Source organism: Urocampus carinirostris, chromosome 20, assembly GCF_059441175.1.
Source record: "Urocampus carinirostris isolate Australia breed hairy pipefish chromosome 20, RoL_Ucar_1.0, whole genome shotgun sequence".
In the NCBI taxonomy this organism is placed as follows: Eukaryota; Metazoa; Chordata; class Actinopteri; order Syngnathiformes; family Syngnathidae; genus Urocampus; species Urocampus carinirostris.
This window is the reverse complement of record NC_142368.1, coordinates 12296022-12319317: the sequence shown is the minus strand read 5'-3', so window position 1 is coordinate 12319317 and position 23296 is coordinate 12296022. Positions and strand designations below refer to the sequence as shown.

The window sequence follows — 23296 nt, the reverse complement described above, 5'->3', positions numbered from 1 at the left end:
TAAGGCAGAATTCTCTATACCTACTCGTTTCTCCATGAGGAAACTTGAGAATTACGTTAAAAAAAATAAATAAATCAATTTTCAGATACTTACATGATAAACTTGAACAGGTTGTGAAAACTTTCTGTGACGTAATAGGTAATCATAATTTGACAACTACCATACCCAGCATGCAACAGCATTTGTGAGCATGCGCACTGTGCCCCGTCTTTGGAGATTTGCTGAGCCATTTTCCCCCTTATTTTACATTGAATAACGTTAGTGGACTACTTTTTTCCTTCAAATTCTATACCTAAAATTAACAGTTTTACTGTATATGATACTAGAATGTTTTGCCTTCGTCACAATAATGCACAATCTGTGAGGTATGCAAAAATGACATTGGAACTACAATACCCACCATGCCAATCAACAAGCTGTGATCGCTTTAGGTTTATGTGATTGTAAAACAAGTTTTCTTCTATTAAAAACCCAAAACATACGTTGTGCTGTAAATTTTCACGTGTACATTGCTTTTTAGGGTTTTACTTCTGTTTGAGTGTTCGCTGGAAGTGTGCTTTATTATGATTGGCTGTCGTAGCTGTGGACAGGTAAACGGTAACGCTTCCTGTTTTGAGGCAACAGGTTGGTCCTGCGTCTGAGGGCCCAGGTGCGAACTTTCGTATTCTTTCCATAATTTTACTTTTATTTTTTTAATTGTGTGTTTTTTTTCTCTCGTCAGACAAACGACTTGTCAGGTGTTGCTAAAAAAAAGACAGTTGAACTTTGGACAGGTGAGCATGTGAGCTCCTGTCTTTCAAACGCTAAATTTGATCAGTTTGACTCAGATATCTATTGGTATGAGATTTATTTCCCCCTTAGTTTGATTTGGAGAGCCATGACACTATCTAATCCAGGGCCAAGACATTTTTGGTCACTATTTGATACAGATTAGCAATGCTAATAATGTTCCTGAAACATTCCTGAAATCACAAATTGGCTTAAATCCAGTGAAAGAATATTGATTCCTTAGATTTTCCGGACTATAAATTGCTTCAGTGTCGCAGCATCCATAAAATACTTCATAAAAAAAGGAAAGAAATATATATATGTCACACTGGAGTCGCACGCTTGTGGGAAATGCATTTGATAAAGTCCAACATTGTTGTTGTTGCCAATGGTAAAATGATCAACACGGTTTAGCTTGTTGTGGTTGTAAAATATTCTGCGATCCATTATCCTCGATATTATGAGCGGAGACAGGCAGAGCACACTTTTGTCAAGCCTGGCGGCTCTTTTTGTTGTTTTTTCGGCCGAGAATGAACTGTACTCGTGCGGCCACGATCCATTATCCCTGATCGCCCTTTACTGCAAACAGGGACCAGTAAAGGGCATTCTTTTTTGTTTAACTCACATATTTTTTTTGAGTTTTGAAGTGCACTATTTTGGCTGCGATCCATTATCCTCGGTCGACTATTGTTGAGAGCAGGGGCCAACAGGGCATTTATTCAGTTCTGGTTAGGGCTTCGGAAGGTGCTATTGTGGCCTGGCTTGAATAAATGGCATGGTTTTGACCAGAATCCATTATCCCCCATCTACTATTACTAAAAGTGGAGGCTGAGAGAGCAAATTAGTGTCATGTGTGGGACTATTGCTGAGAGCAGAAGCCAACAATGTGCTTTTTTGGGTACGGGTCTCTGAAATCTGCTATGCTGGCATGCCTAAAATGAGCTTCAATGTTTTGGCTGCAATCCATAATGCCTGGTCGACTGTTGCTGAGGGCGGGGTTCAAGATATAACATTTCAGTTTTGTTTTTTTTTTCAAATACTCATTGTTCAAGAAATAAGGCTTTACTGTATTTTACTTAGCATAAGGTTATTGTTGTCCGTCTTGTTTCTACTGGTGCCTAAAAAGCTCAAAAAGCAGTGTGCTTTGGTCACTCTGAGTCTCCGTTGTTTGTATTCTATTCTTCATCGTACCTTTTATCACTCATTTTTGGCTGCTCAACAGAATACAGCGACCTCGAGCGGTCAACAAATTCACCTTCATGGCGGCCTGGAGAAGTAAGAATCTGACATTTTACTGAATTATTTAGTGGAGTTCAAGAATATTTTTTTAATTAATTTTTTTAGACATCTGCCCTCATCCCAGACTTCCCGTCGAGGTGGACGAGAGTCTTCCGGCCCCCAGCGAGGGCCCGGATTGGCCCCCGGAAAGCCACCGCTGCAGTTGGCAGAAAACGGACGACATCCACGCCAAACGCGAGCAACTTCTGCAGATTTATTTCCAGAGTGAGCTCAAAGACGCCTCTGAGCAAGGCAACAGCGTTTGGCTTCCTAAACCAGGACAAAAAATGCATCCTTGTGGTCTTGCGGCGCCCCCTACTGGCTCGGAGTGTTCGTGGGGTGCTGCAGAATGTTTGGAGCTGCCTCTGCCACTCGTGTCAGATAGTCACCGCTTCCAATCGCAAGAGGGTAAGACATATTTTCTCAATTGAATTCTATGAGACCTATAGAAATGTCTAAAAATAGGAAACAAATAATATATGAAATAATTGGAATATGACTAACAATATACAAAATATATAAGATAGATATATGAAAGATAATACATAAAACGTATCATTAAAAATAGCTAACAACAAAAATAAATAAAACAAACGTATAAGAAAAATTATGTAAATGTTAATTATTAGAAATAATTATCTATATAAAGAAATAAACTTTAAAAATGTATTTATTTTGATATATGAAAACTAAATATATATAAATTCATACAATTAATAAGACGTATAAATATAATATCTCACTGCTCATGGATCTCACAACCATCAGCGTCAAAAAGAACTAACATATGTAAAAATAAATGTAAATACATATTAATGTAAATTGGTTTTATATAAAAATATGTAATATAGATATTTTGAAATTAAAACGAGAAATATTAATGTGGGAATAAATGCATACAAATAATTTCAAGAATTGATACAAAAGTAATAGATGACAAATATAAAATGAATATGTAATAAACAATATACATATATATATATATATATATATATATGTATGTATGTATAATATGAGGAAAAGAACAATTTTACATTTTATAATTAAAGTTTAACATATAAAAATATCTAAGTATATAAAATATACAAAAATAAATACAATCAAATAAAATGCATTTATATTTCACAAAAAAATATATACCTTATATATATATATATATATATATATATATATATATATATATATATATAATTTTTTGTATTATTTTTTTTTGAACAGATTTTTTTTTTTACATAATATTTAAGTCTATTTTATATACCTAAAATAAAGAAAGTTATATGAAAAAATAAATATACAAAAATATAATTTAAGAATAAAGGACATTTACAAAAATAAATGTATAATCTATAATATATAGGATTACACTGCAAAAAAATCATTCCTAGGCAAAAGTGTTCGTCTGTATTTAAAATCTTGCAGCAAATGTGAACAATGATCTTGACGTCAAATGTAGACTTTTTTGTATCAATGCAGGCCAAGATCATCGCTTTCACCTACAAGGTTGCATCGGACCTTCCGAAGCGGCTCGGTACTTCTCATCTTCTCTCCTCCCCGTCCTATTCCACTTCCCTCCCTCATTCGAGACTCATTGCGCAGGAAGCGTGCCGTAAAGGAACCGGCACATGGCGACCGTGTCGCAGAGCGGGGGCGAGGCCCTAAAGAGGCGAGGGCAGGGGCCGACCAAGTCATGTGCGAGCTGGATTTGCAAAAGGACCCGCACTTGGACCCCCGAGCCACCAGGAGGACCGTCACCCTTCCCGACGAATATCGTAAGTCACATTAACGGATGCTACAGGTAAGGGTTGCACGATTCAAGGAAAAAAAGTCATGCGATTTTTCAGACCAATTTTGATTTGAAAAGAAAAGTGCATTCTTTTGTGCTAGTTTTATTTTTTAGGAGCACTTAACCCTCTCCTTGTCCTCTGTGTCACAATGCTGTTGAAAAAGCCAGAAAAATCTCTTTGAATTATATTTGATTTAACTTTATTCTCAGTTCCATGTAAGCTGGATAAAAAGTACAAAAAATGGTCCTTAAAATGAAGACAGCACAAGGGTTAATCGGATTGACATGCTTTAACCTTATGAAAACAGCGCCCTCCTCTGGGGAGCTTTGTTATGGTTGCCGTCTGCTCACAAAAGGATGTGTGGCCTAGCGTGCTTCGCCTTGCCATTATTGGTCCGTGCCGTTAAAACTTGCCTCTGATTGGCCGGCGCCGTTTAAACCCGAACTGTGAAATTCTGGTTGGCCAGACACTCCGTCACTCAATTAAAGAATTGGAACCGTTTAATCATTGAAAAAAAACTGCAGTGTCTTGCAATTACACAATGGCGCTACATCACATGACAATAGCGATTTTGAGATCAGTGAATCGTGCAGCCCTACTACACGTGTCTTTGGTATCTCAGGATGATTTCTCACGCATGATTTAGGAAACGTCTTCATTACTTATTCTCTGGACGTGGCAGAGGAAATGACCACCTTCACCGCCTTCCTCGCCAGTCACGGCTTCAGGCCAGCGGTAAGCATCGACACGCCTTCAAAGGTGGGGTGCGTCGTTCGAGATGGCCTGAAAATGTTTGAAATGAAAAATTTTCTCCAAGTATGTCTTGACAATGCCTAACTGAGTTTCAAGAGCCTTTATCATCCTATCATTAATGATCCTGCCACGAAGCAATTTGGGCTGGAGGAAAGGAGGCAGAGTGGAAGGGGATGGAGAGTGATTTCACACACGCGCTCGTGGTTTTCTTTTATTCCAGCATGAAAATGGTGAAAGTCAGAAAATGACAGTTTCAAATACAGTAGGGTGCCCACCCAAACCCCCAAAGAGATGAAAAAAGGAAGTTTATTCGAGCGCAACCACAAGAGTCACATACTTGAGGGCGCAAAACCAGCGGCTAGACAGAGGCTGCAATGATTATTTCGGCCATAAGATGGCGTCAGCAAGTAAAATGTTTTGAAGTCAAGGGCATATTTTTTCCTGAAGGTTGTGTTCCCAAAACAACCCGCTGTAGCCAAACCCCGTTAAGTAGAAACCTTCCTTTTTTAAATTACAGGTAATTATTTACGTTTTACTCAGGAACAAAACCAATTTACATGTTTAGGTATTTGCTTAACAAATGAAATAACTGTACTTTTACAAATGACTTCTGTACTGTCAAATTATCATTTTAAAAATTATCTTTCTGGGTCCACTTTACTTTGCATGATACTTTGCCCCCATCATGTGGACGTTATGGAAAACTAAACTAGGTCAGTTTACCATATATTTTCCTGTTGTCAAACATTTAAAAAAAAAAAAAAAGCACTAGGGAGCCACTAGAGAGCGCCAAAGACCTGAATGTGGCTCCAGGGCAAGTAAAGCAGGTAGAGAAGTCTGACTTTATTGGCAATCGAAATCATTTACCTCTGTTTAACCAATCAGAATTCAGAACCTAATGCCACATGAAAAGACCATGGTAAGTAAACCGCGATACAGCGAGGGATTACTGTAATCCATTGATGAATTAATCTCAAGAGGCAAACTTGATATTTGTATTAAGATGGCCTTTTAAGAGCACCGCATCTGTTTTTAGAAAAAAATCATCAATCTCCAAATGTGGTTACACACACAATTTTAACTTTTTTGTATTGTTTTGGAGGTTCGTTGTACTTTACTCAAGACCAGGGTTGGGTAGGGTTACTTTAACTTGATTACTTTCAATTACTTTTGGATGACTCCAATACCAAATATGCTAATAAAAGACAAAAGAAACTAAAAATGAATAAAATGACTCAATTTTGTGCAGGCTTGGGGAGTAACGAAATACATGGAACGGCAAAAATGATGTTTGGATTTATTTTCATTTTGTTTCTGTCGCATTTGATGTTAGTTTTGCCGGAGATCAAAGAGATCAAAGCCAGGAGAGAAAGCTTACCACGTGTTGTGAGTCATGATTTTATTCCCATTTGGTTTCTTTTGTCTTTTATTAGCATATTTGGTATTGGAGTCATCCAAAAGTCATTGAAAGTACGGTAATCAAGTTAAAGTAACCCTACCCAACCCTGCTCAAGACACACAAATCAAATACTCAACTGTATTTTTACTACTGATCTACAGATGAAAATTTCATAAAACACAACACTAAAATAATATTAAAAGACATTGATAGAGACACTGGGTTTGGGCTGACCGTTAAAAGGAGAAAACAACACTGTTTGCTTAAAATTCCGTTAAGGACAGTTAAGAAACTGGGTGTTATTCTAATCATTCCCTTTAATCACACTAAATTTTATCTGATTCCATACCAAGATGTGTCTCTGGTCCTTCGCGGTTGGATAGTAGGAAGCTGGTCCGAGGGGGAGGATTCTGTGAAAGTGAGTAAAAAGAAAAAAAAGTCAGGACAGAAGACAGTCTCGTGAAGAAAAATCTGAGTATACGATAGCGGGTGACGATGGTGGAGTCCAAGTAAGTTGACTTCTGGCAGCATGTGCTAGCACTTCTAACCTAAGTGTGTACATGAGGGAACTAAATCACAAAAGGTATTTAAAAGCTAAAAATGATGATTGGCTTTTGCAAGCGCCTGCACAAAAACGCTGAATAGCCGTTCGGCCCTTGACCTGCTACTTCGGGCCCCAAGACAGACTGACTGTAGAGGTTTTGACATCTCTTTTTAGTTCTCTTTTCTTCCCACCTAAAAAATGTTCCCCTCTGATGAAAAGATCGACAGATTCGACAACCCGAGTATCAGGATGGGCATCACCCGCTGGATGGACCGATTTTTGAACGATGTAAGTTTAGAAATTTGCGGAGGCAAAAAACGCAAACTGACCAGGGAACCTCAACAGAAGTCGGTGCTCATCATTGTGGCAGTCAGCCCAAAATATAAGGAAGACGTGGAGGCCGACGCCCACCAGGACGACGACGACCAGCACCGGCTGCACACCAAATACATCCACAACCAGGTGGGCGATCCCACAACGCCTCTCGAGTTTTGTCCTACGCTGTCCCTGATCTTTGAATGCCTCACAGATCCAAAACGAATTCATCCAACAAGGCTGCCTGAACTTCCGCCTGGTCCCGGTCTTGTTCTGCAAAGCCACCAAGGTGATGAGTCCTTCATATGCTCTGCATTTATCTAGCGAGTTTTAAGTCACTGAAGACCTCCCGAAGCACTTTACAACGTGCTTCACACTTATTTGCTTATCGGGGCATTTAGGATTCAGTGTCTTGCCCGAGGACACTTCCGCATAAAGGAGCTAAAGAAAGAATTATTTCCAAAAATGCGCCGTCTTTATGGTTTTTTGTGTTTATGGTCCAGAAAGACGTGCCCAGTTGGCTCCACAACACCAGGATCTACAGGTGGCCCCGAGACACACAAGACTTGCTTCTGCGCCTACTCAGGGAAGAGCGCTACATCGTTCCAAAGCCCGAAGTCTCGCTAACACTCACCGTTCGCCCGCTTTAACATAAGCATCATTATTATTAAAGGTACAGTGTGTAGTATTTGATCACTAGATGTCTCTGTTTGGTATAGTGTAACTGAAAACGAGTGCCAAATGCACCACGAAGGATGCAAACTACGGGGACTCAAAGTGACTAAAATGCAACATTATCATCCCTCTTTTTTACCTAGCCTTTCACGTAAAACCAAAAAGAAGAGAAAAAAGGAAAGAAGTAAAATAGGGGAGAGAGAGAAAAACGTGAATAGAAAAAGACAAAAGAGGAAAATAAAAGGTAAAGAATGAAAAGACAAAAAAGCCAGAAAAAAAAGAAAAGAGAAAACATGAAGAAACATGACAAATTATATCAACAAAAAAGCAAAGTAAATATGAAATAGAAGAGAAAAAAAACACAAAAATATGACTTTAAATCAGCCAAAATAATCTTGGGAAATGTTTTTTACGACGTTCCAATTTTTTCTGGGTCTTTTTGTGAGAAAGAAGAAATAATTAAATTGATGTGCAAAAGACTAGCCTTGGCAGCAAGATGGAAGCCAATAATGTCAGCTCCGTCTTGGTGAGGACCATCCTATGTCAAATAAATGCTAATTCCCCAACCACCATGTATTTTTTAAACATGCATACTCCTGGATATTTTTGCTTATTATTTAAATCAATATTGTGTTTTTTTTCCCGATTACTTTTCATTGCCACTAGGAGGCGCTAAATAACACACTGTCCCTTTATTTTGGGCAAAAATGAACTTAGCAATAAAGAAATAAGAGCTTTGGGTTTCTACCCATGTAAATATTTCATAGAAATTCAATTCCAGTCTCATGTATACTGACAAACATTTCTATTTACATATTCAATTTTTGTGATTTTGCACAAGATGGCTGCTTATGTCATTGCACTATTTTCTGAAACTCACACGATTTAGTCCACTCAGCAATCCTTACCCTGGAAATGTTACCTATCCATCCTAATATTCTTCTTTACCTTATTTCTAACATGTTTCGCCTGGAGTTTTATTTTCTTATTGTACCGCGAATGCTTTTATCTGACATTTTAAATACCATTTTGTTGTTTAAAAAGTGCCATTCGAATACATTTTGGTTTGATTCGATCTACATTGTGATAGAATCAGTTTTATATGTATTGTTCATAGTCTTTTATTTGGAAGGAAATGAACAGAAGTAGAAATGTTACGGTATTCAAAATTGTTGTTGCACAGTGGTCAAATGAAAAATAAAAACTACAACTGCCCCCTTGTTGCTTGAATCCTTACTCTGTACTACACAAAATTAAAAAAAAACAGATTTATAATCCAAGTCCTGTTTAAAGGGACAGTGGTTAATATTTGATCACAAGATATCACCATATGTAGTGCAACCAAAAGCACCAGGAAGAATGCAAACTACAGGGACCAGAATGCACCATTTAACTTCTCATCTTTTCCTCATTTTGTATTGCAAGCTGCCAATGTCCTCCAGACTGGGCAGAAAGCAGCCAATGACCATCTGGGCTGTGTTGATTACTCTAATGTTTTTCCTGTCTGCTGCTTGCTGTTTATGTCAGTATTGTTTTTTTTAACAAGGTATTTTTCTTACTATTACGAAGCGCTAAATAATACACACTGTCCCTTTAAGTAAATAAAATTTTGCCCGCCACAGGTAGGCAGAACGTCCCCAATTAGCCAAAACCGCTTAGTTTGCCTTTACATTTTATTTTAAACGTTTATGCGATTAATTTAATATTTAATTTTAATTATTTAGAAAAAAAGTGGTAAATGATTTCAAAGGAACGTTGAAGAGCTCAACTTTAAGCAACAACAGTGACACGACTCACACCAGGCTGTTAATAAATCCGCCTTTTATCTATTTCTACTTTAATTTATTTATTTTTTATGTATTTTTATTTTAATGTCTTTATTAATAAATACAAAAGTTTACACGAGTAGGACATGGCAAGAATTGTAAAGGAAAAGGAAAAAGAAAAGTGCTTTGTACGGCAGCTCTTCAAAATAAGGGTCAATTTTGTCCTTTTGATTGGATAGCATGAGGTTTATTTTTGTTTTATTTTGACAAAGCTTGGCGGAAATGATATTGTAGTGTAATGCGACTTTGTTGTGGGCACCTAATGGTCAGGCGCCGCATACCGGAAAGCCGGCGAGGCGAGGCGATGCTTCTTCCTTCCTGGCGTTAAACAACAACAATTTCATGTCCTTAAATCACTAAATCTTCGCTGCTGTAATGGAACCAACGATTTAAAATAAACGAGTGACGTCTTGTCAACACTGCAGGACGTTAATGGTGCAGCTACGGAACCTTTTGTTCTGTTTTTTTCTCCTCTTGCGCTTGACTGTTCTTTTTCGGACGTGACAGCAGATCAACAGGCAAAAATGGACACCTAACAGTGTTTTATTAGTATTTTCAGTCACTGTCAATCATGTTCTCGGTGCGTATCGTCACCGCCGACTACTACCTGGCGAGCCCGGTTCGAGATTTGGACGTTTGTTTTTCGGAGTTCCGCCAAAGCGACGTGAAAAGGGTGCCGGTGGTGCGCGTATTTGGATCAACGCCTGCAGGTGAGTTTCTCAAAGATGATCTTAATTGATGGGATTCCTTTTTGTATTTATTTTGTTGCTGCTGCACGCGGCGTGCAAGATGCACGCATGCGCGCGCGCGCCATCACGAGTCTGCAAAGGATTTAACGACAACTGCGACAAAATGACGCGATGACATGCCTATTAGAGGCATTTTGTTGGCGCTTTGTTGCTTAGCGTGCAGCGGCAGATCCATAAAGGACCCTTCTTTTCCTTATAGGGGGTTTTTCTGGAGGCTCCTTGCACAAGTCTATCATGGCGGGGGTGAGCCCCTTTTGAGGAGCGCGAGGCTCATTTTCGGACTCATGCCAATGCCTTTATTTGCGTTACGTGTATTCCAATCGACATAATCTAGCTTAAAATACATACTATTGTATTACAAAATACACTTACATGCACACGTGTATATGCCAATCCCCGTGCATGCTTAGAATCGAACCATATCCGATCATTCCACTCAGAAGGCGATCTGCTCTTTCCTAGACAACAGAATAGAATAAAATAGTCTGTATTGTCATTGCTTACAATAAAGTGTACAGTGTTTACCACGAAATGAGACGTGGCACTCTATATTAAACCTGAACAAAAGGCTTTAAAGACAAAAATAAAATGAAAACACAATATTAGGACAATTGGGTAATAGCTCATCTATGTGCAAAAAAACAACTCAAATTTTGTCCCTCTTTTCAGACTCTTACTCACTTACTTCCACATGAGAAAGATTCAAAAGGTTAGGGACACCCAAAAAAAGCTCACAGCACAAAATAGTCACACCCAGAGACTTCCATCCTCCAAACCTTCGTCTAGCGCCTGATTTAAACAGTAAAGGGTCAAAACATCTCATCTCATCTCATCAGCTGCACCGCTTATCCTCAGTAGGGTCGCGGGGATGCTGGAGCCCATCCCAGCAATCATCGGGCTGTGGGCAGGGGACACCCTGGACTAGTTGCCAGCCAATCGCAGGGCACACGGGGACAGACAACTCACTCGCTCAGTCACACCTAGGGACAATTTGGACCGGCCAATTCACCTGAAATGCATGTTTCTGGAATGTGGGAGGAAACGAGTGCCCGGAGGAAACCCACGCAAGCACGGGGAGAACATACAAACTCCGCACAGTAAGACCGGGAGCTGGATTTAAACATGCCCTATAAAACTTGAACAGTGCTTGAACGTGACCACTAGAGGGTGCTTGAACTACTCAGTATGCTTGATTAGTAAAATACTTGAGAGGTAGGTGACACCCCCAAAATGGTCACAATACTGAACAAAAAGTCACATGGAGTCATTTCCATCCTCAAATATGACGATTAGCATGTGATTTAAACAATGAAGGGCCAAAACATGCCTAATTGAAATTGAACTGTGCTAAAACATAACCACTAGAGGATGCTGAAGATACTTAAATGGGATCGATTGTTGTTTGGATGCCACTCTAGTCCCTAGTGTCCCTTTGTGCCTCCCCTCCTTTATAAATGTAATTTGTGTCATGTAACTGTCATGGCTACCTTTTTTAAGTCTTTATTGGATGTCATGCAAAAAAGGTTATCGCCTTTAAAGTTTTTGAATGCTTATTATCAAATTTTCAAATAAGGGTGTGTAATATATGACTTTGCTGTAATTTTGAGTGTTTATAACCAATTAGATGTCATGGTTGTTGAATAAGCGAATTAAAACCAAACGAAATATGACAGGTGCATATAAATGTCTGCATACATTCAATAATGCAAATGATAAAAAGGTTTACGCGATATTTTTTCCTCATGTATTGCAGATTCAATAGATCTATTTTGAATGTTCCTCACATTTCCCCTTTTATTTCAGTCACATTTGCGCTTGCAGGTTTAGGGCTGGTTTATAGTTACCATAGCAACAACCCGAGGCTGGCACACCCTAAATCGTCGCGAGTGCGTTTGGATCCTAAACTCTCTGAGAACGATTATCTTGGGCGTGCACGGACTTTGTGTCCGTCTGTTTTGGAGCTATCCAAAATGTCATTATTTGTTTTCTTGCATCTGCTGTGCAGCACGCGACCATTGTTGTGATTGTCCTTCCACGACCTAAGCCTCGAACACTCCCACGAGCGTAATTCGACGCCTGCTTCCTGCCCACCCACCCCCCCCTTTTATTTGAGCATGTGGCCTGTCTGAGCATGCTTGCAAACTTACCAAATAAAAATCTGTAAAGCTCCGCCCCTGATGCATTTCACTTTTTCGGATCCTTCAGTTTTATTGTTTCCGAATCGTACACGAGCGATACCAAACGGTAGTAAAGGAAGCCTGTTTCGGAATGAAGTGCCAGGCCCCTTTGACCCCAGTTTAAGAGCTCCCCAGGGGAACCTCTAATACCATCGAAAGGAATTCCTCCAGTAATGGGATAACCGGCGTTTCAAAAGGACTCCCCTGCTCATTAGGATGGACATTGTTCTCTTCGAAAATAGTTTTCTGGTCCATTTACAGTCTCCTAATCACCGTCTTCCTTCTGTCTTTGAGTTGGGTTTAAAAAAAAATGCTCGAAATGGTTGAAAGTCAGTTTTAAGAACATGCAAAATAGCAGTAATTAGTTCAAGAAGGCAAGACAGTCTCCTCCGATGTTGTCCTACCCGAGAAGTTCATCTTAGGCAACATGGAAACGTGGTGCTGCAGGATGACTGGGTTTTTCCCTCTCACGCACACAGTTTCCATTCTCGCTTTTTGCCCTACATTTAAACTGCAACGAGTACATTCACACACTAAATGCAATTCCAGGATGTTTGCATGTGTGTGTTTTTAACTAGTCACAAATCTAGAAAAAACATAATTTTCACTTGAAATGTCTAAGAAGATGTCCTGTCTACATTCCCACTTTGCCTTTGGTTTTAGGCGTGGTACTTACTTTCTATTTGACTATCTTTTTTCACTCAATGAAAGTGTTTAAGCTGAGAAAATGAATAACAGCGCTTGCTGAAAAGTGCACCGATTCCTAAAGTGAGGATGAAAAACCAGGCACAGACAAGTACGCCAGCCTGCACTTGGTTTTCTTGGTAGCTCCTCGCATTTTCTTTGCCTTTGCACTCTGGACGGCGTGTGTGGAAAAGAACAAAATGTACTTGGGGGCAGAGGACCACATGCTGCATGCAGAAGCTGCAAAGCGCCTGGCTCGCCCCGTTTGGCCTTACTGCTATGTGAATGCGAGAGTCATGTTCTAAAGGTCGGCCGATTATGGCACCGATATTTGGGAATTTGACGGGTATCGTCTTTTTATTTATTTATTCGAATGGCCAATTAGATATATTTGAAATGAGGTTATTTAGGCTCAGATGTACCAGAGCCCCTCTCCCCCACTCTGCCTTTGTCCCCTTGTATCTGGCACTAACCACCGCTGTGCCTTCTGATTGGATAAGCAGCCAGGGGCAGAGCCACTGTAGCAGGAAGAATAATGTGAGAGTGGTGTGAATAAAGGCAGCTTTGCTAACTCCCGGGTCAAGACTGCTGATAATATTTTTAAAAAGTCTGTGGTAGAAAAACATGTGTTTTGATTAAGAGATAGCGTAAAAAGTGTAATTAACTTGTTTCATGGAAGCACATTCAGGTGGAGACTCATATATTAGCTTTTATCATAACATATTTTGGTCTATCATGCTAGTGTGTTTGTGATTGATGGAGAGGTTAAGAAGCACGCTAAAGTGGAAGGCTGATTGATTAGCTGTTATCATAACATTCATTCGTCAATCTAGCCTTAAAACTTTAATTTGCCAGCTTTGTTTCTTTGCACTTTTTCTTTGAAGTTAATTTAAGTCATGTTGGTTGTATTGTCGCTTTTATTTATTTATTGTAAAAAAATACGGGAGACAAGTATTTATGTACCTTTTTATAGGGGTTGCCGCTAAGCCATTTTTTTTTTCATGCATTGTTAGTTTTTGGTTTAAGTGAAAGATTAGTCAAGTTAGTCGTGTTGAAATTCAAATTTCCATCCATCCATTATCTGAGCTGCTTATCCTGAGAAGGGTCGCGGGGGTGCTGGAGCAGCAATCAAATGCTTTTGGTTGACAAGATGTGGCTCTTGAAGGCAAATAATAGAGAAAGAAGACAATACCGAAAAAGTTATGACATTGATTGTGAATAACCACTAAACTGAGTTTATTCTTTTGTAATGAACACAAACAAGTCTACTATACTTATCTTGGTTGGTTGGATCCATTAAGCACATGGGTGGTAGGGGCACCATTTCCTGTGGTGTGTCTTGGGCAAGTACAGCCTAGTGGCCGGTCTCGAACCATGGATCTTTTGCGTCATAGGCGAATGTGCTAACCACTAAACTGTTTTAGCTCAACTGGAAGTGGAACAAAGGCACTCGTAGTGTTTATGCAAAATGACTTATTATCGGTATTTAGGGGAACGTTCCTATCATTTGTAATCGACCGCTGCTTGTTGTTTACGTCTTAGGTCAGAAGACATGTCTGCATCTCCACGGGGTCTTCCCATACATCTACATCCCGTACGACGGTCACGGTCAGCAAGTGCAAACGTACCTGCGACAGGTGGCCTTCAGCATCGACAGAGCCCTCAACGTTGCCATGGGGAACCCTTCTTCCGACGTCCAGCATGTCTTCAAGGTGCTGCTGGTTTCTGGAATGTAAGTCGTATTTCTATTGCACGGTGCATGCCTCGCGATCCGTGATAGGCATCAAAAGACACTCGGGCCTGCATGAGGCTGCATGATTTTCGGGGGGAAAAAAAACAATTGCGATTCTTCAGACCTGTATTGCCATTTTGGTGCAATTTAAAAACAAAAAGTGCATTTACTCTGCTAGTTTTCGTGAGAACTTAATCGTCATGACATGCAAACTTACCTCAAGATGATGTCTTTACCGACTGAGAGTATACGACTGCAACAAAATATCAACTATAAATCCACAAAATTGCATTTAGATAAATGGTCTTTATTGTTATTATACAAGAGCATTACAAAATTAGAGGGCTTCTCCTTTTAGAGTGACAAAGCGATTTAGAGAGTGGCTGGCTAGCTGCACGCTAGCATTGGGTAACCGCGACTTCAACTGTCCGGAATTTGTACGTCCTAGTTATCTGTTTCATGGGTTAATGATCTGCAAGGTAGCTTGTGAAAGTTGTTTGCCTAGCCGTAGGAGTAAGCCTCTCCTAACGCCGCCTCAGTCGATTCCCGGACGCGATAACAATCCACCGAGCACTTGCTGGTGATCACCATTTCTCTGCGCTCTTCTTACCTTCCTCAGAGGTTGTTTTAATGGATGGAATTCTTTTCAATGAAACGAGCCGCTAAATTCTCTCGCTGCCGCGTTTATTTTGGTGGCCAATTGTGTGCCCGCCCACTCCGACTGTTTGACTGACAGCATATACCAGCCTGTCACAGTTGCGCACACACTGCTTGCAAACTTTGGGGGAAAAAAACATGGAACTACATCATTCCACAAGGCCGCATTGCAATATTGATGACGTAATGGTGGTCTGTGCAGCCCTTTGAGACTTTTGTGATTCAGGGTTATACGATTAAATATGACTTGATTACACTGATTAAACAATGAAAAAGGATGATTTTTTTTCCCAGGCCTTTCTACGGCTACCATTCCCAGGAGAAGCACTTCATGAAGATCTACTTGTACAATCCCCAGATGGTCAAAAGGTGAGTTGAGTTATGGGAGGTGAAGACCATTTGTGACGGTTGAGAATGCCAGAAAACTTGGTAGAAGCTTCAAATGCCTTTTGTGTCAGGATTTGCGAGCTGTTGCAGAGCGGGGCCGTGATGAACAAGATGTACCAGCCCCACGAGGGCCACATCCCCTTCCTGCTGCAGCTCTTCATTGACTACAACCTCTACGGCATGAATTTGCTTAACTTGGCTGCCGTCAAGTTCCGATGCTGCGGAAATAAAGGTAGGGGCATCAATATAAAACATTTCCAATTATTGTCTAGTGTTAAAATCATTCCCAGAGTCCAACTATTGACTTTGGTGTTTTTTTGCGACCCTGCAAGACTCCTTCAAATAGTCTGTGATGATGTTAAATTGTAAATAAATACTTTTTTTAATACGGCCACTTTGAAATGCCTGTCCCCACGTTTAGGATAAAATTGTGTGAATTGTCAGAAGCTGTAATTATTCCATCCAAATCTCAAATTAATTCAGAATAGGACAGTTTGACTTTGAAAAGTCTTCTCTTCAAAAGCATATTTCTGAAATATCTGCACATCAGTCATTTTACGGAAAGAAATCATCACGTTTTCCTGCAAGATTATCACAATCCTCCTATAATTTAGTACTACTGAAGGACCTGTACTTTTTTTCCTTTTGATGTCCAGAATAGAAGTCATGTTTTTTTTTGTATAGCCCTTAATTACTTGCTAATAATATCACCTAGTGGTATCGTATATAAATACTGAAAAGGAGAGGACCAAGTAATGAGCCCTGCGGAACACCACAGGAAACACAAAAAGGCTTAGATGTCATATCACCGTAATTAACACAAAAACAAAACTGCAATGTTTAAGATTAAACGGAAACTAATTTTTCTTTTCAGGTGACGAGCCTGAGCAGCAGAGCCCCGGCCCCCGTTCCAGCAGTCCCTGGAGAAGCCCGTGCACATCCAAGCTCAGCAGCGCCACCTTTTTTCGCTGGGAAGAGAGCGCCATTCCCTGGTGAGGCCTCACTCGCGTCTACCATGTTTCTGCTTCACACTTTTAAACGATACTGCTGAAAAGCTCATTTTTTTTCCCTGTTTTGGTTGTCTTGTCTGCACTTGGGAAAAAATACTTTTAACATTCTAATAATGACCTTTTGACAAGTAGTTGATGTAATAGCAAATACAGTACTGTTATTGAAGTGAAAACAATTCAGTGTTTCCAATAAAAGATACATCTATATTTGATTTGATACATTTAAGACAAAGATGAGCAAACTTTTCTAAAAATGGGCTGCATTCAGTTAAAAAAAATTAGGCAGAGAGGGAAAAGATGAATGATTTATTGACAGCAAGGGACACTAGGGACAAGAGTGGCACCATAGCATTACCTTCAGGATAGGTTAGGCAAACTATTGAGTTGTGGCCCACATAAGTTAAAATATCAATGCCGGACCAGGAAGACAAAAAAGTATGGATTCAGTGACTTTAAGGCACACTGGGGACAAGAGCGGCACCAAAACTACAATCTTTTATTAGTAGTAGTTTTACACCATTTGTCACCATTATTTTTTTCCCATTTTTGTTTGCCCACCCCTGATCCAAGAGATGCCTCTTTTCTCCCCAGTTCCCTGATCCTGAATGAAGTGGAGAGGCAAAGCACCTGCGAGTTGGAGGTGGACGCAGTCGCCGTCGATATCCTCAACCGGCTGGAGATTGACAGTAAGCCAAAATTCTCCCTTTTTTGGTATCTAAGGTTCAATTTATGTGGGTTGTCCTCCTTTCAGATCAGATTGGAAGAAACCCCGGCCTGCAAGCGATCTGGGAGGATGAGAAACAGCGCAGGAGGGAACAAGGCAAAGACTCTCAAATTGAAAGCTCTCAGTCACAAGGTCGGCGAGTCGTTAGATTGATTTTCTAGCATTTAAAAGAATGAAGCATTGAAAATAAAATCTATTCTTTTTCAGACCGAGCTTTTGTCACATCATCCGAGAGCGAGCAGATTTTTATGAGCCGATTGAAGGAAATCCTGAAAGAAAACCAGTTTGAATTGTAAGATGTACAAAACGGAGTGGAAAAATGTGTGATTGTGCTCGTAATGTGGAAAGGATGTGCGGCGTCTTAATTACTGCGGCGACACTTCTTCAAGTGATGAAGTCGACTAATTAAGAGCAGCCAGACAGCAACACGTTTCATCTCTGTGGGGAGTTATATTCTCATGAGGTCCGTCGGCACTCACAGCGGCAATCGGAACAAAATCTTACTTGGTGTGACACGCACACTGGAGATTCCTTTTGTGTTCAATTTGCTCCTTTTTCTCACACGGCTCTTGAAAAATGAGAAAGCACATGATTGAACATTCCATTTAGACAATTTCCCCGAATTGAACGATGTTTTGAGAGGTAATTCTGTTGAAATCTCACTTCTATTTTATTTTTAACGGCTTCGGTTTAAAATAAGTGGTGCGTATTTGGCAAGTTAGGAAGGGGGTGAGAGCACTTGTAGCAAATGTATGTCGTTTTAAAAAAAATGTGTGAAGATATCTACTGTACTTCGGATGTCCACAACATGGGGCATTGAGTCTGTTTGTTTTTAGATTTTTTTTGGAGTGACGAAGAAAATCCTTATTCTGAAGTCCGCCACATTCATTTGTTAATTCGTTCATGTGATTAAGGAATTATTAATTTGGTCAAGTACCCACACATTGATATCACACAGTAAACTGAGTTTGTTCTAATAATTATCAATAATAGGTTCATGTATCTCTGATCACTACTCTACACATCCATCCATTATCTGCACCGCTTATCCTCAGTAGGGTCACGGGAGTGCTGGAGCTCATCCCAGCTATATTTGGGCAGTGGGCAGGGGACACCCTGAACCGGTTGCCAGCCCGTCGCAGGCCACACAGAGACAGACAACTCACTAGCTCGTTCACACCTAGGGACAATTTGGACCAGCAAATTAACCTGACATGCATGTTTTTGGAATGTGGGAGGAAACCGGAGTGCCTGGAGGATACACATAAAACCATGGGGAGAACATGCAAACTCCACACAGGAAGATTCGATATCATGACCTTAGAACTGTGCCGTGCTGCCCTACTCTACACATAGTTTCCCAAAGAGAAATCGAGCTCAATTTGATATGTAATATTTGTATTGAGAAAAAGTACTCGTCAAATGATAGTTGAATTTAGCACCAAGAACTCACAGTCCAGGTCAGCTGCTGGTGGTCTGTTACAGCTTAGATGAAGGAATCTTTTCACGGTCGAGCTGGTCGAACATACCTGAGTAGACGACGAGAAGCTCTTCCACGATGAGGTCGATGTGTTCAAAGACGCGCTTAAAACAAAATAGCAACACATCCGCATTTTTGTAAATGCTTAAATTGAAAATTTCTGTTCTTCCTTTCCAGGACTCCAGCGTCTCCTGAAGTGGATGAAGACTCATTCGTTGATCTCACCTTGCATTCATCGCTCCTACTGTCACTAGAGGAAGTGCCCTGTACACCGGCAGCAACTGTGGAGGTGCACAGGGACTCTCAGACAGGTCAAGATCATGTTTTGTCATACTTAGAAGCTTAATGGGATTGAGCTATACAAAAACCTCAAGTACTTACCTGTTTATACTCACGATGACTTTCATTGTGTTCCCTCAGAGTTTCAGAGCAGTCGAGGTCAAATCCCAGAGGAGGCCGTTGTAGACGAGGAGGCTATTTTGAGTCTCCTTGAGAAGAGTCAAAGCTTCCTACCGGCCTCTCAGGCGTCCAACCGCTCGGCCTTATTAGGCAAGTAAGAAATGGATTCTGTAGAAGTAGCTTTGCAGTTGCTGCCGGTTTGTGCATTTGTTTTCAGAGCGCCGCGTTTAATTATTTTTTTCAAACTCTGACTCTTTTTCTCCCATGCAGACAGCAGCCAAAACGGAGCCGTGATGGATTTGCTGGCCGGCTTGGGAGACGATTGCGGATCTACCGGCTTGCACGCTTCTCAATCCCAATCCCTTCCAGGCAGCAAGAGCTGTCACTACAACAGCGACGATGAAGAAGCCAGGCCGGAGTTGGACAGGGAAGAAGAGCAGCTCAGTGTGACCATGTCTCAGCGCTGGGACAACGAGCCCCTGGAAAGCTTCCAAAAGTAAGTTCAGGCAATGAAACATGAGGTATGTCCTGTGCGCTTGAATCTGTAGTGGTGTTTTGTGCAGGTCTGGTGTGAAGGAGGCACAAGAGAACTTGAGTGAGGATCATCAGGAATCAGATGATGAGGACATGGAATGGAATGAAAGTCATGCTTTATTTGCTAATTTGTCTATCCCTCAACTTGATGGGGCAGCAGATGAGAGCAGCGGTAAGATTTGCCAAATTATTTCCTTGTTGGAATGCAACACTTGATCCTTATCTGTTTTTATTCAACACACATTTTTTTTTTATTTCTTGTCTTAGATTCCTCCTTAACAGACAGCGGCTCCCGGTCTCAGTCCTCCCTTATTGTCACAGAGAAGATGCTCATGAAAAGAAGTCATTTTCCAAGAGAGAGCATCCCCCTTGAGAAGCCATCCTTAGCCAAGACCTTTCTTGATTGCAAGCACCCAGAAAACAGTCTTGTCCACGGTTTGGACAAGGAGACTAAGCTGGACGACTTTCAGTCAAAGAGCAGTCAAGATGACAGTCATGAATGTTTAACGGGATTGAAAGTCAATACAAATCTTCCTTACATTCCACCGGTCAAACACCCGATTCCCTGCAAGGAGGTGTCTGCCACCTGTGTGGGCAAAGAGGACGTCCCACCCCCGTACAACTACGACAAGAAAGCATCTTTAGCTTTGGACCGTCTGGATATCGAAAGTTTTCAATTAAACAAGGTGAAGGTCTCAAAAGGCGGAAAGAACGTGGAGACAAACTGTCTGTCCATCCTTCAGAACCACCGGGCCATCTCACTGTGCTACTCTGAGCTGAGAAACTGCTCCACCAAGACCGACTTGGACCTGAGCCAGCTGAATCCACGAAGCCCCCTCCCCTCGGTGCCTCCAACTCTTGAAAGCCAGGCCTTCTTCCAATCTCAGGAGGCCGCCAAAGACGGCGGGGAAGGAGATGTAGGCGAGCTAAAAATCTGCTATGAGGACTACCAGGAGAACAGAACTGAAAAGACGATAGGAGCGCAACAGGAAGCGCACTACAAATTCTTCCCAAGTGTGATTCTTTCAAACTGCTTGAGCAGGAAAAAGCCTTTGAGCAAAAAAGTCGAGGATTCGTGCAGCAAATTAGAAGCAGCCCAAAATCGCAGGTCCAGACTAAAACTCAAGAAAAGAGTGTCAGCACCGAGGAGCGAAATCAATTTGAATGAAAGCTGCATCTCGGATAGCCGAGTTGGTATCAGCTGCACTCTGCTGGCTCCTGATCGTCTCACTAACAAGGACATAGAAATGCCCATCAGTGAGGAAAAAGAGTCAGTTTTAGTTCAGCATTTAGAAGACGTATCCGCTAGTAAACTTCCCAAAGTAGACTCTCTCACGTCAGAAGAAAGTTCAGGCCCCATGCAAGATGTGGCCACCATACTGGCTTGCACCAGCGCCGCCTCCCTGCCGGGGAGTAAATACACGCTGAGGACCAAACGCAAAACGCTCTACGACAGCGACGGTGAATATTCCAAGAACGCGGTGACACCAAAGCGAACTCACCAAGTGAGTCGTAATCGTCAGGAGCTCAAAGGCCTTAAATGGCGCAAGAAGGAACCGCCGGTCATCATCAAGTATATCATCATCAACAGGTTCAAAGGAGAGAAGAACATGTTGGTCAAAATGGGGAAAATTGACGCAGAAGTGAAGGTCACGCTCACACAAGATAAATTGGACAACTACAACAAGCTTGCCCCTCTCAAAGATTTCTGGCCTAAGTTGCCTGAGTACACTGTCCTCCAGGTTCCTCTCAGTGAGTCCAAAACCAAAAAGCTTAATAAACTAAAGTCCAAAGTTCAAAAGAAAGCTATTGTTGGCCCTTCAGGCCTTGATGAGAAAGTCCAAAGAAGTAAGAGCTGCAGAAGACGCCAACGTCTTCCTTCCACGCCGGCTACACAACCAAGTTCCTGTCAGAGGGCGGATTTTATGTTTTCGTCGGGGTATCGTTCTGATCCTTACCCCAACCCCAGCGACTCTAACCCCCTTCGATGCTGGTCTCCCAGTGACGACCCTCTCAGGTCTTCCAAGCAACTCATCAACACGTCCAGCGACCCGTGTCTCAGTCCTGCACAACAAGCAACAAGCAAACCGACTCAAAATAGGCGGAAAACCAACAAAATAAATGATGGGAAGACTTCTGATGGAAAAACTGTCCTGTCTTTACTTGGCAGAAAAGCTCCTTCAAAACAGAGAAACAAAGCAGAACAGAAAAATGGGCTGAAATATAAGCGCTCCAACAAAAAGAATAATTTGGGTTTTCCAAAAGATTTTCCATCCGAACTGTTGGTCAACATAGACCAGACCACAAGTCACTCGCTTGTCCAGTCTGTAGAACCAAAGTCGGAAGACCAGGAGTTTTCCATCACAGAGGCCAACAGAAAAATACAGCTTGCCATTCCCACCAAATCACAAGCTTGTCAGGCCACTGTTATCAAGGTGGAACCTTGCACAAAGGTGTCTAGCATATCAGCACCTCGTTCCTTGAAAAAAAAACAAAAACCCAGCTTGGCAAAAGGTCTCCCTACCTCTGAGCTCTCACTTGTTGATCGCTCTCAGGCCCCGTGCAGCCTGTCGGTCCTCAAGAAACTCCACCAAAAGAGTCAGCGGGCGCTGGGAGCGGCCAACCCCTCAACTTCTCAAGATGACCCTGCGGCAAAGACAAAAAAGACCTCAAGAAGACCTCAAGCTCCCAAAGGGGCCAAAGGCAAGATTCTCAACGTGATTGACAATTGCTCGCCTTTCCCCACGCAAGTCGACATGGACGGTTGTCATTTAATGGAAGACGGATTGTCCCCGCATCAATACTCCTTCGATATCAACGCCATCGATCAGGCGGCCTTCTCCAATCCATACAGCAGCACTCAATTTGTGCTGACGGATCAGATACTTCCCGCCAAGTTCCTGAGTGACGCCAATCAGGATTGCAGTCCCAGCTCCAGGAAACCGGACCGACTGTCGCCGTACGGTGAGGAGCACTGGCACAAGGTCAAGCCGGCCAGCCCGGACCTTTTCGAGTCTCCCGAAACGGGGCCATCTGCCGAGCTCACCTTCATTGACCGGACGCCGGGCTGCGACCTGTCCTCGGGCGACGGGCCTGCCCTCAGCCCCTTTCAGGACTTCGACTGCCAAGGAAAGGATCTGCTCTTCTTGGATTCCATCCGCTTAGGGAACTCTCCTGTCGGTGAAGGCCTGGAGGCCTCAACGGGCACCACACCCGGCAGCTCACCGTCGTCGCTGGGTTCAGTCTCTCAGGTGAGGGCCAGTCAGGCTCCTCGAGGCGCGGGGGCCCGCATCCTCAAGCCCCTCATGTGCCCTCCGAGCAGGGACGAGATCCTGGCCACGCTGCCCGAGCTGGAGATGGCCCAGGCAGTCTTTCAGGAGCCTTTCTGCAGCGACCCCTCTGACGTGCCCGGGAAACCGAT

The 23296-nt window shown here is 41.8% G+C and overlaps 2 protein-coding genes and 2 long non-coding RNA genes across 9 annotated transcripts in view; 2 read left to right on the top strand and 2 right to left on the bottom strand.

The window, feature by feature from the left end:
• The window catches only part of LOC148346270 (uncharacterized), a 25496-nt gene extending 25326 nt beyond the window's left edge, over positions 1–170 (bottom strand). The window contains exon 1 of the long non-coding RNA XR_015848204.1: positions 94–170. This is a non-coding gene — a long non-coding RNA (uncharacterized LOC148346270). The remainder of the gene's footprint in view (positions 1–93) is intronic.
• The window catches only part of traf3ip2a (TRAF3 interacting protein 2a), a 9557-nt gene extending 826 nt beyond the window's left edge, over positions 1–8731 (top strand). For 3 of the 5 annotated variants that reach the window (XM_088324450.1, XM_088324448.1, XM_088324451.1), the window contains 9 exons: positions 1991–2043; positions 2113–2454; positions 3520–3574; positions 3643–3815; positions 4477–4565; positions 6746–6814; positions 6872–6988; positions 7056–7130; positions 7345–8731. In XM_088324450.1, coding sequence (XP_088180576.1) covers positions 2028–2043; positions 2113–2454; positions 3520–3574; positions 3643–3815; positions 4477–4565; positions 6746–6814; positions 6872–6988; positions 7056–7130; positions 7345–7491 — 1083 coding nt within the window. In that variant the 5' untranslated portion in view covers positions 1991–2027 and the 3' untranslated portion in view covers positions 7492–8731. Of the gene's footprint in view, positions 1–520; positions 650–721; positions 774–1990; positions 2044–2112; positions 2455–3519; positions 3575–3642; positions 3816–4476; positions 4566–6745; positions 6815–6871; positions 6989–7055; positions 7131–7344 lie in introns of all 5 variants that reach the window. The other 2 variants (XM_088324447.1, XM_088324449.1) reach the window with 2 other exon arrangements.
• LOC148346268 (uncharacterized) lies at positions 4313–23280 on the bottom strand. 2 transcript variants are annotated; one of them, XR_015848206.1, is made up of 7 exons: positions 19324–23280; positions 19168–19223; positions 17366–19046; positions 14581–14677; positions 10464–10549; positions 6332–6392; positions 4313–4613 (listed from the first exon to the last, which is right to left on the bottom strand). It is a non-coding gene; the product is annotated as an uncharacterized LOC148346268 (long non-coding RNA). The 2 variants fall into 2 exon arrangements; XR_015848205.1 differs by having other exon boundaries at positions 17366–19223.
• rev3l (REV3 like, DNA directed polymerase zeta catalytic subunit) overlaps positions 9681–23296 on the top strand; it is a 32612-nt gene continuing 18996 nt past the window's right edge. Inside the window, exons 1-13 of the mRNA XM_088324459.1 lie at positions 9681–10052; positions 14495–14684; positions 15636–15710; positions 15800–15960; positions 16603–16720; positions 17330–17424; positions 17490–17594; positions 17670–17754; positions 19120–19253; positions 19363–19491; positions 19612–19837; positions 19905–20047; positions 20143–23296. Of these exons, the coding sequence (XP_088180585.1) occupies positions 9914–10052; positions 14495–14684; positions 15636–15710; positions 15800–15960; positions 16603–16720; positions 17330–17424; positions 17490–17594; positions 17670–17754; positions 19120–19253; positions 19363–19491; positions 19612–19837; positions 19905–20047; positions 20143–23296 (4754 nt within the window). The 5' untranslated portion in view covers positions 9681–9913. The remainder of the gene's footprint in view (positions 10053–14494; positions 14685–15635; positions 15711–15799; positions 15961–16602; positions 16721–17329; positions 17425–17489; positions 17595–17669; positions 17755–19119; positions 19254–19362; positions 19492–19611; positions 19838–19904; positions 20048–20142) is intronic.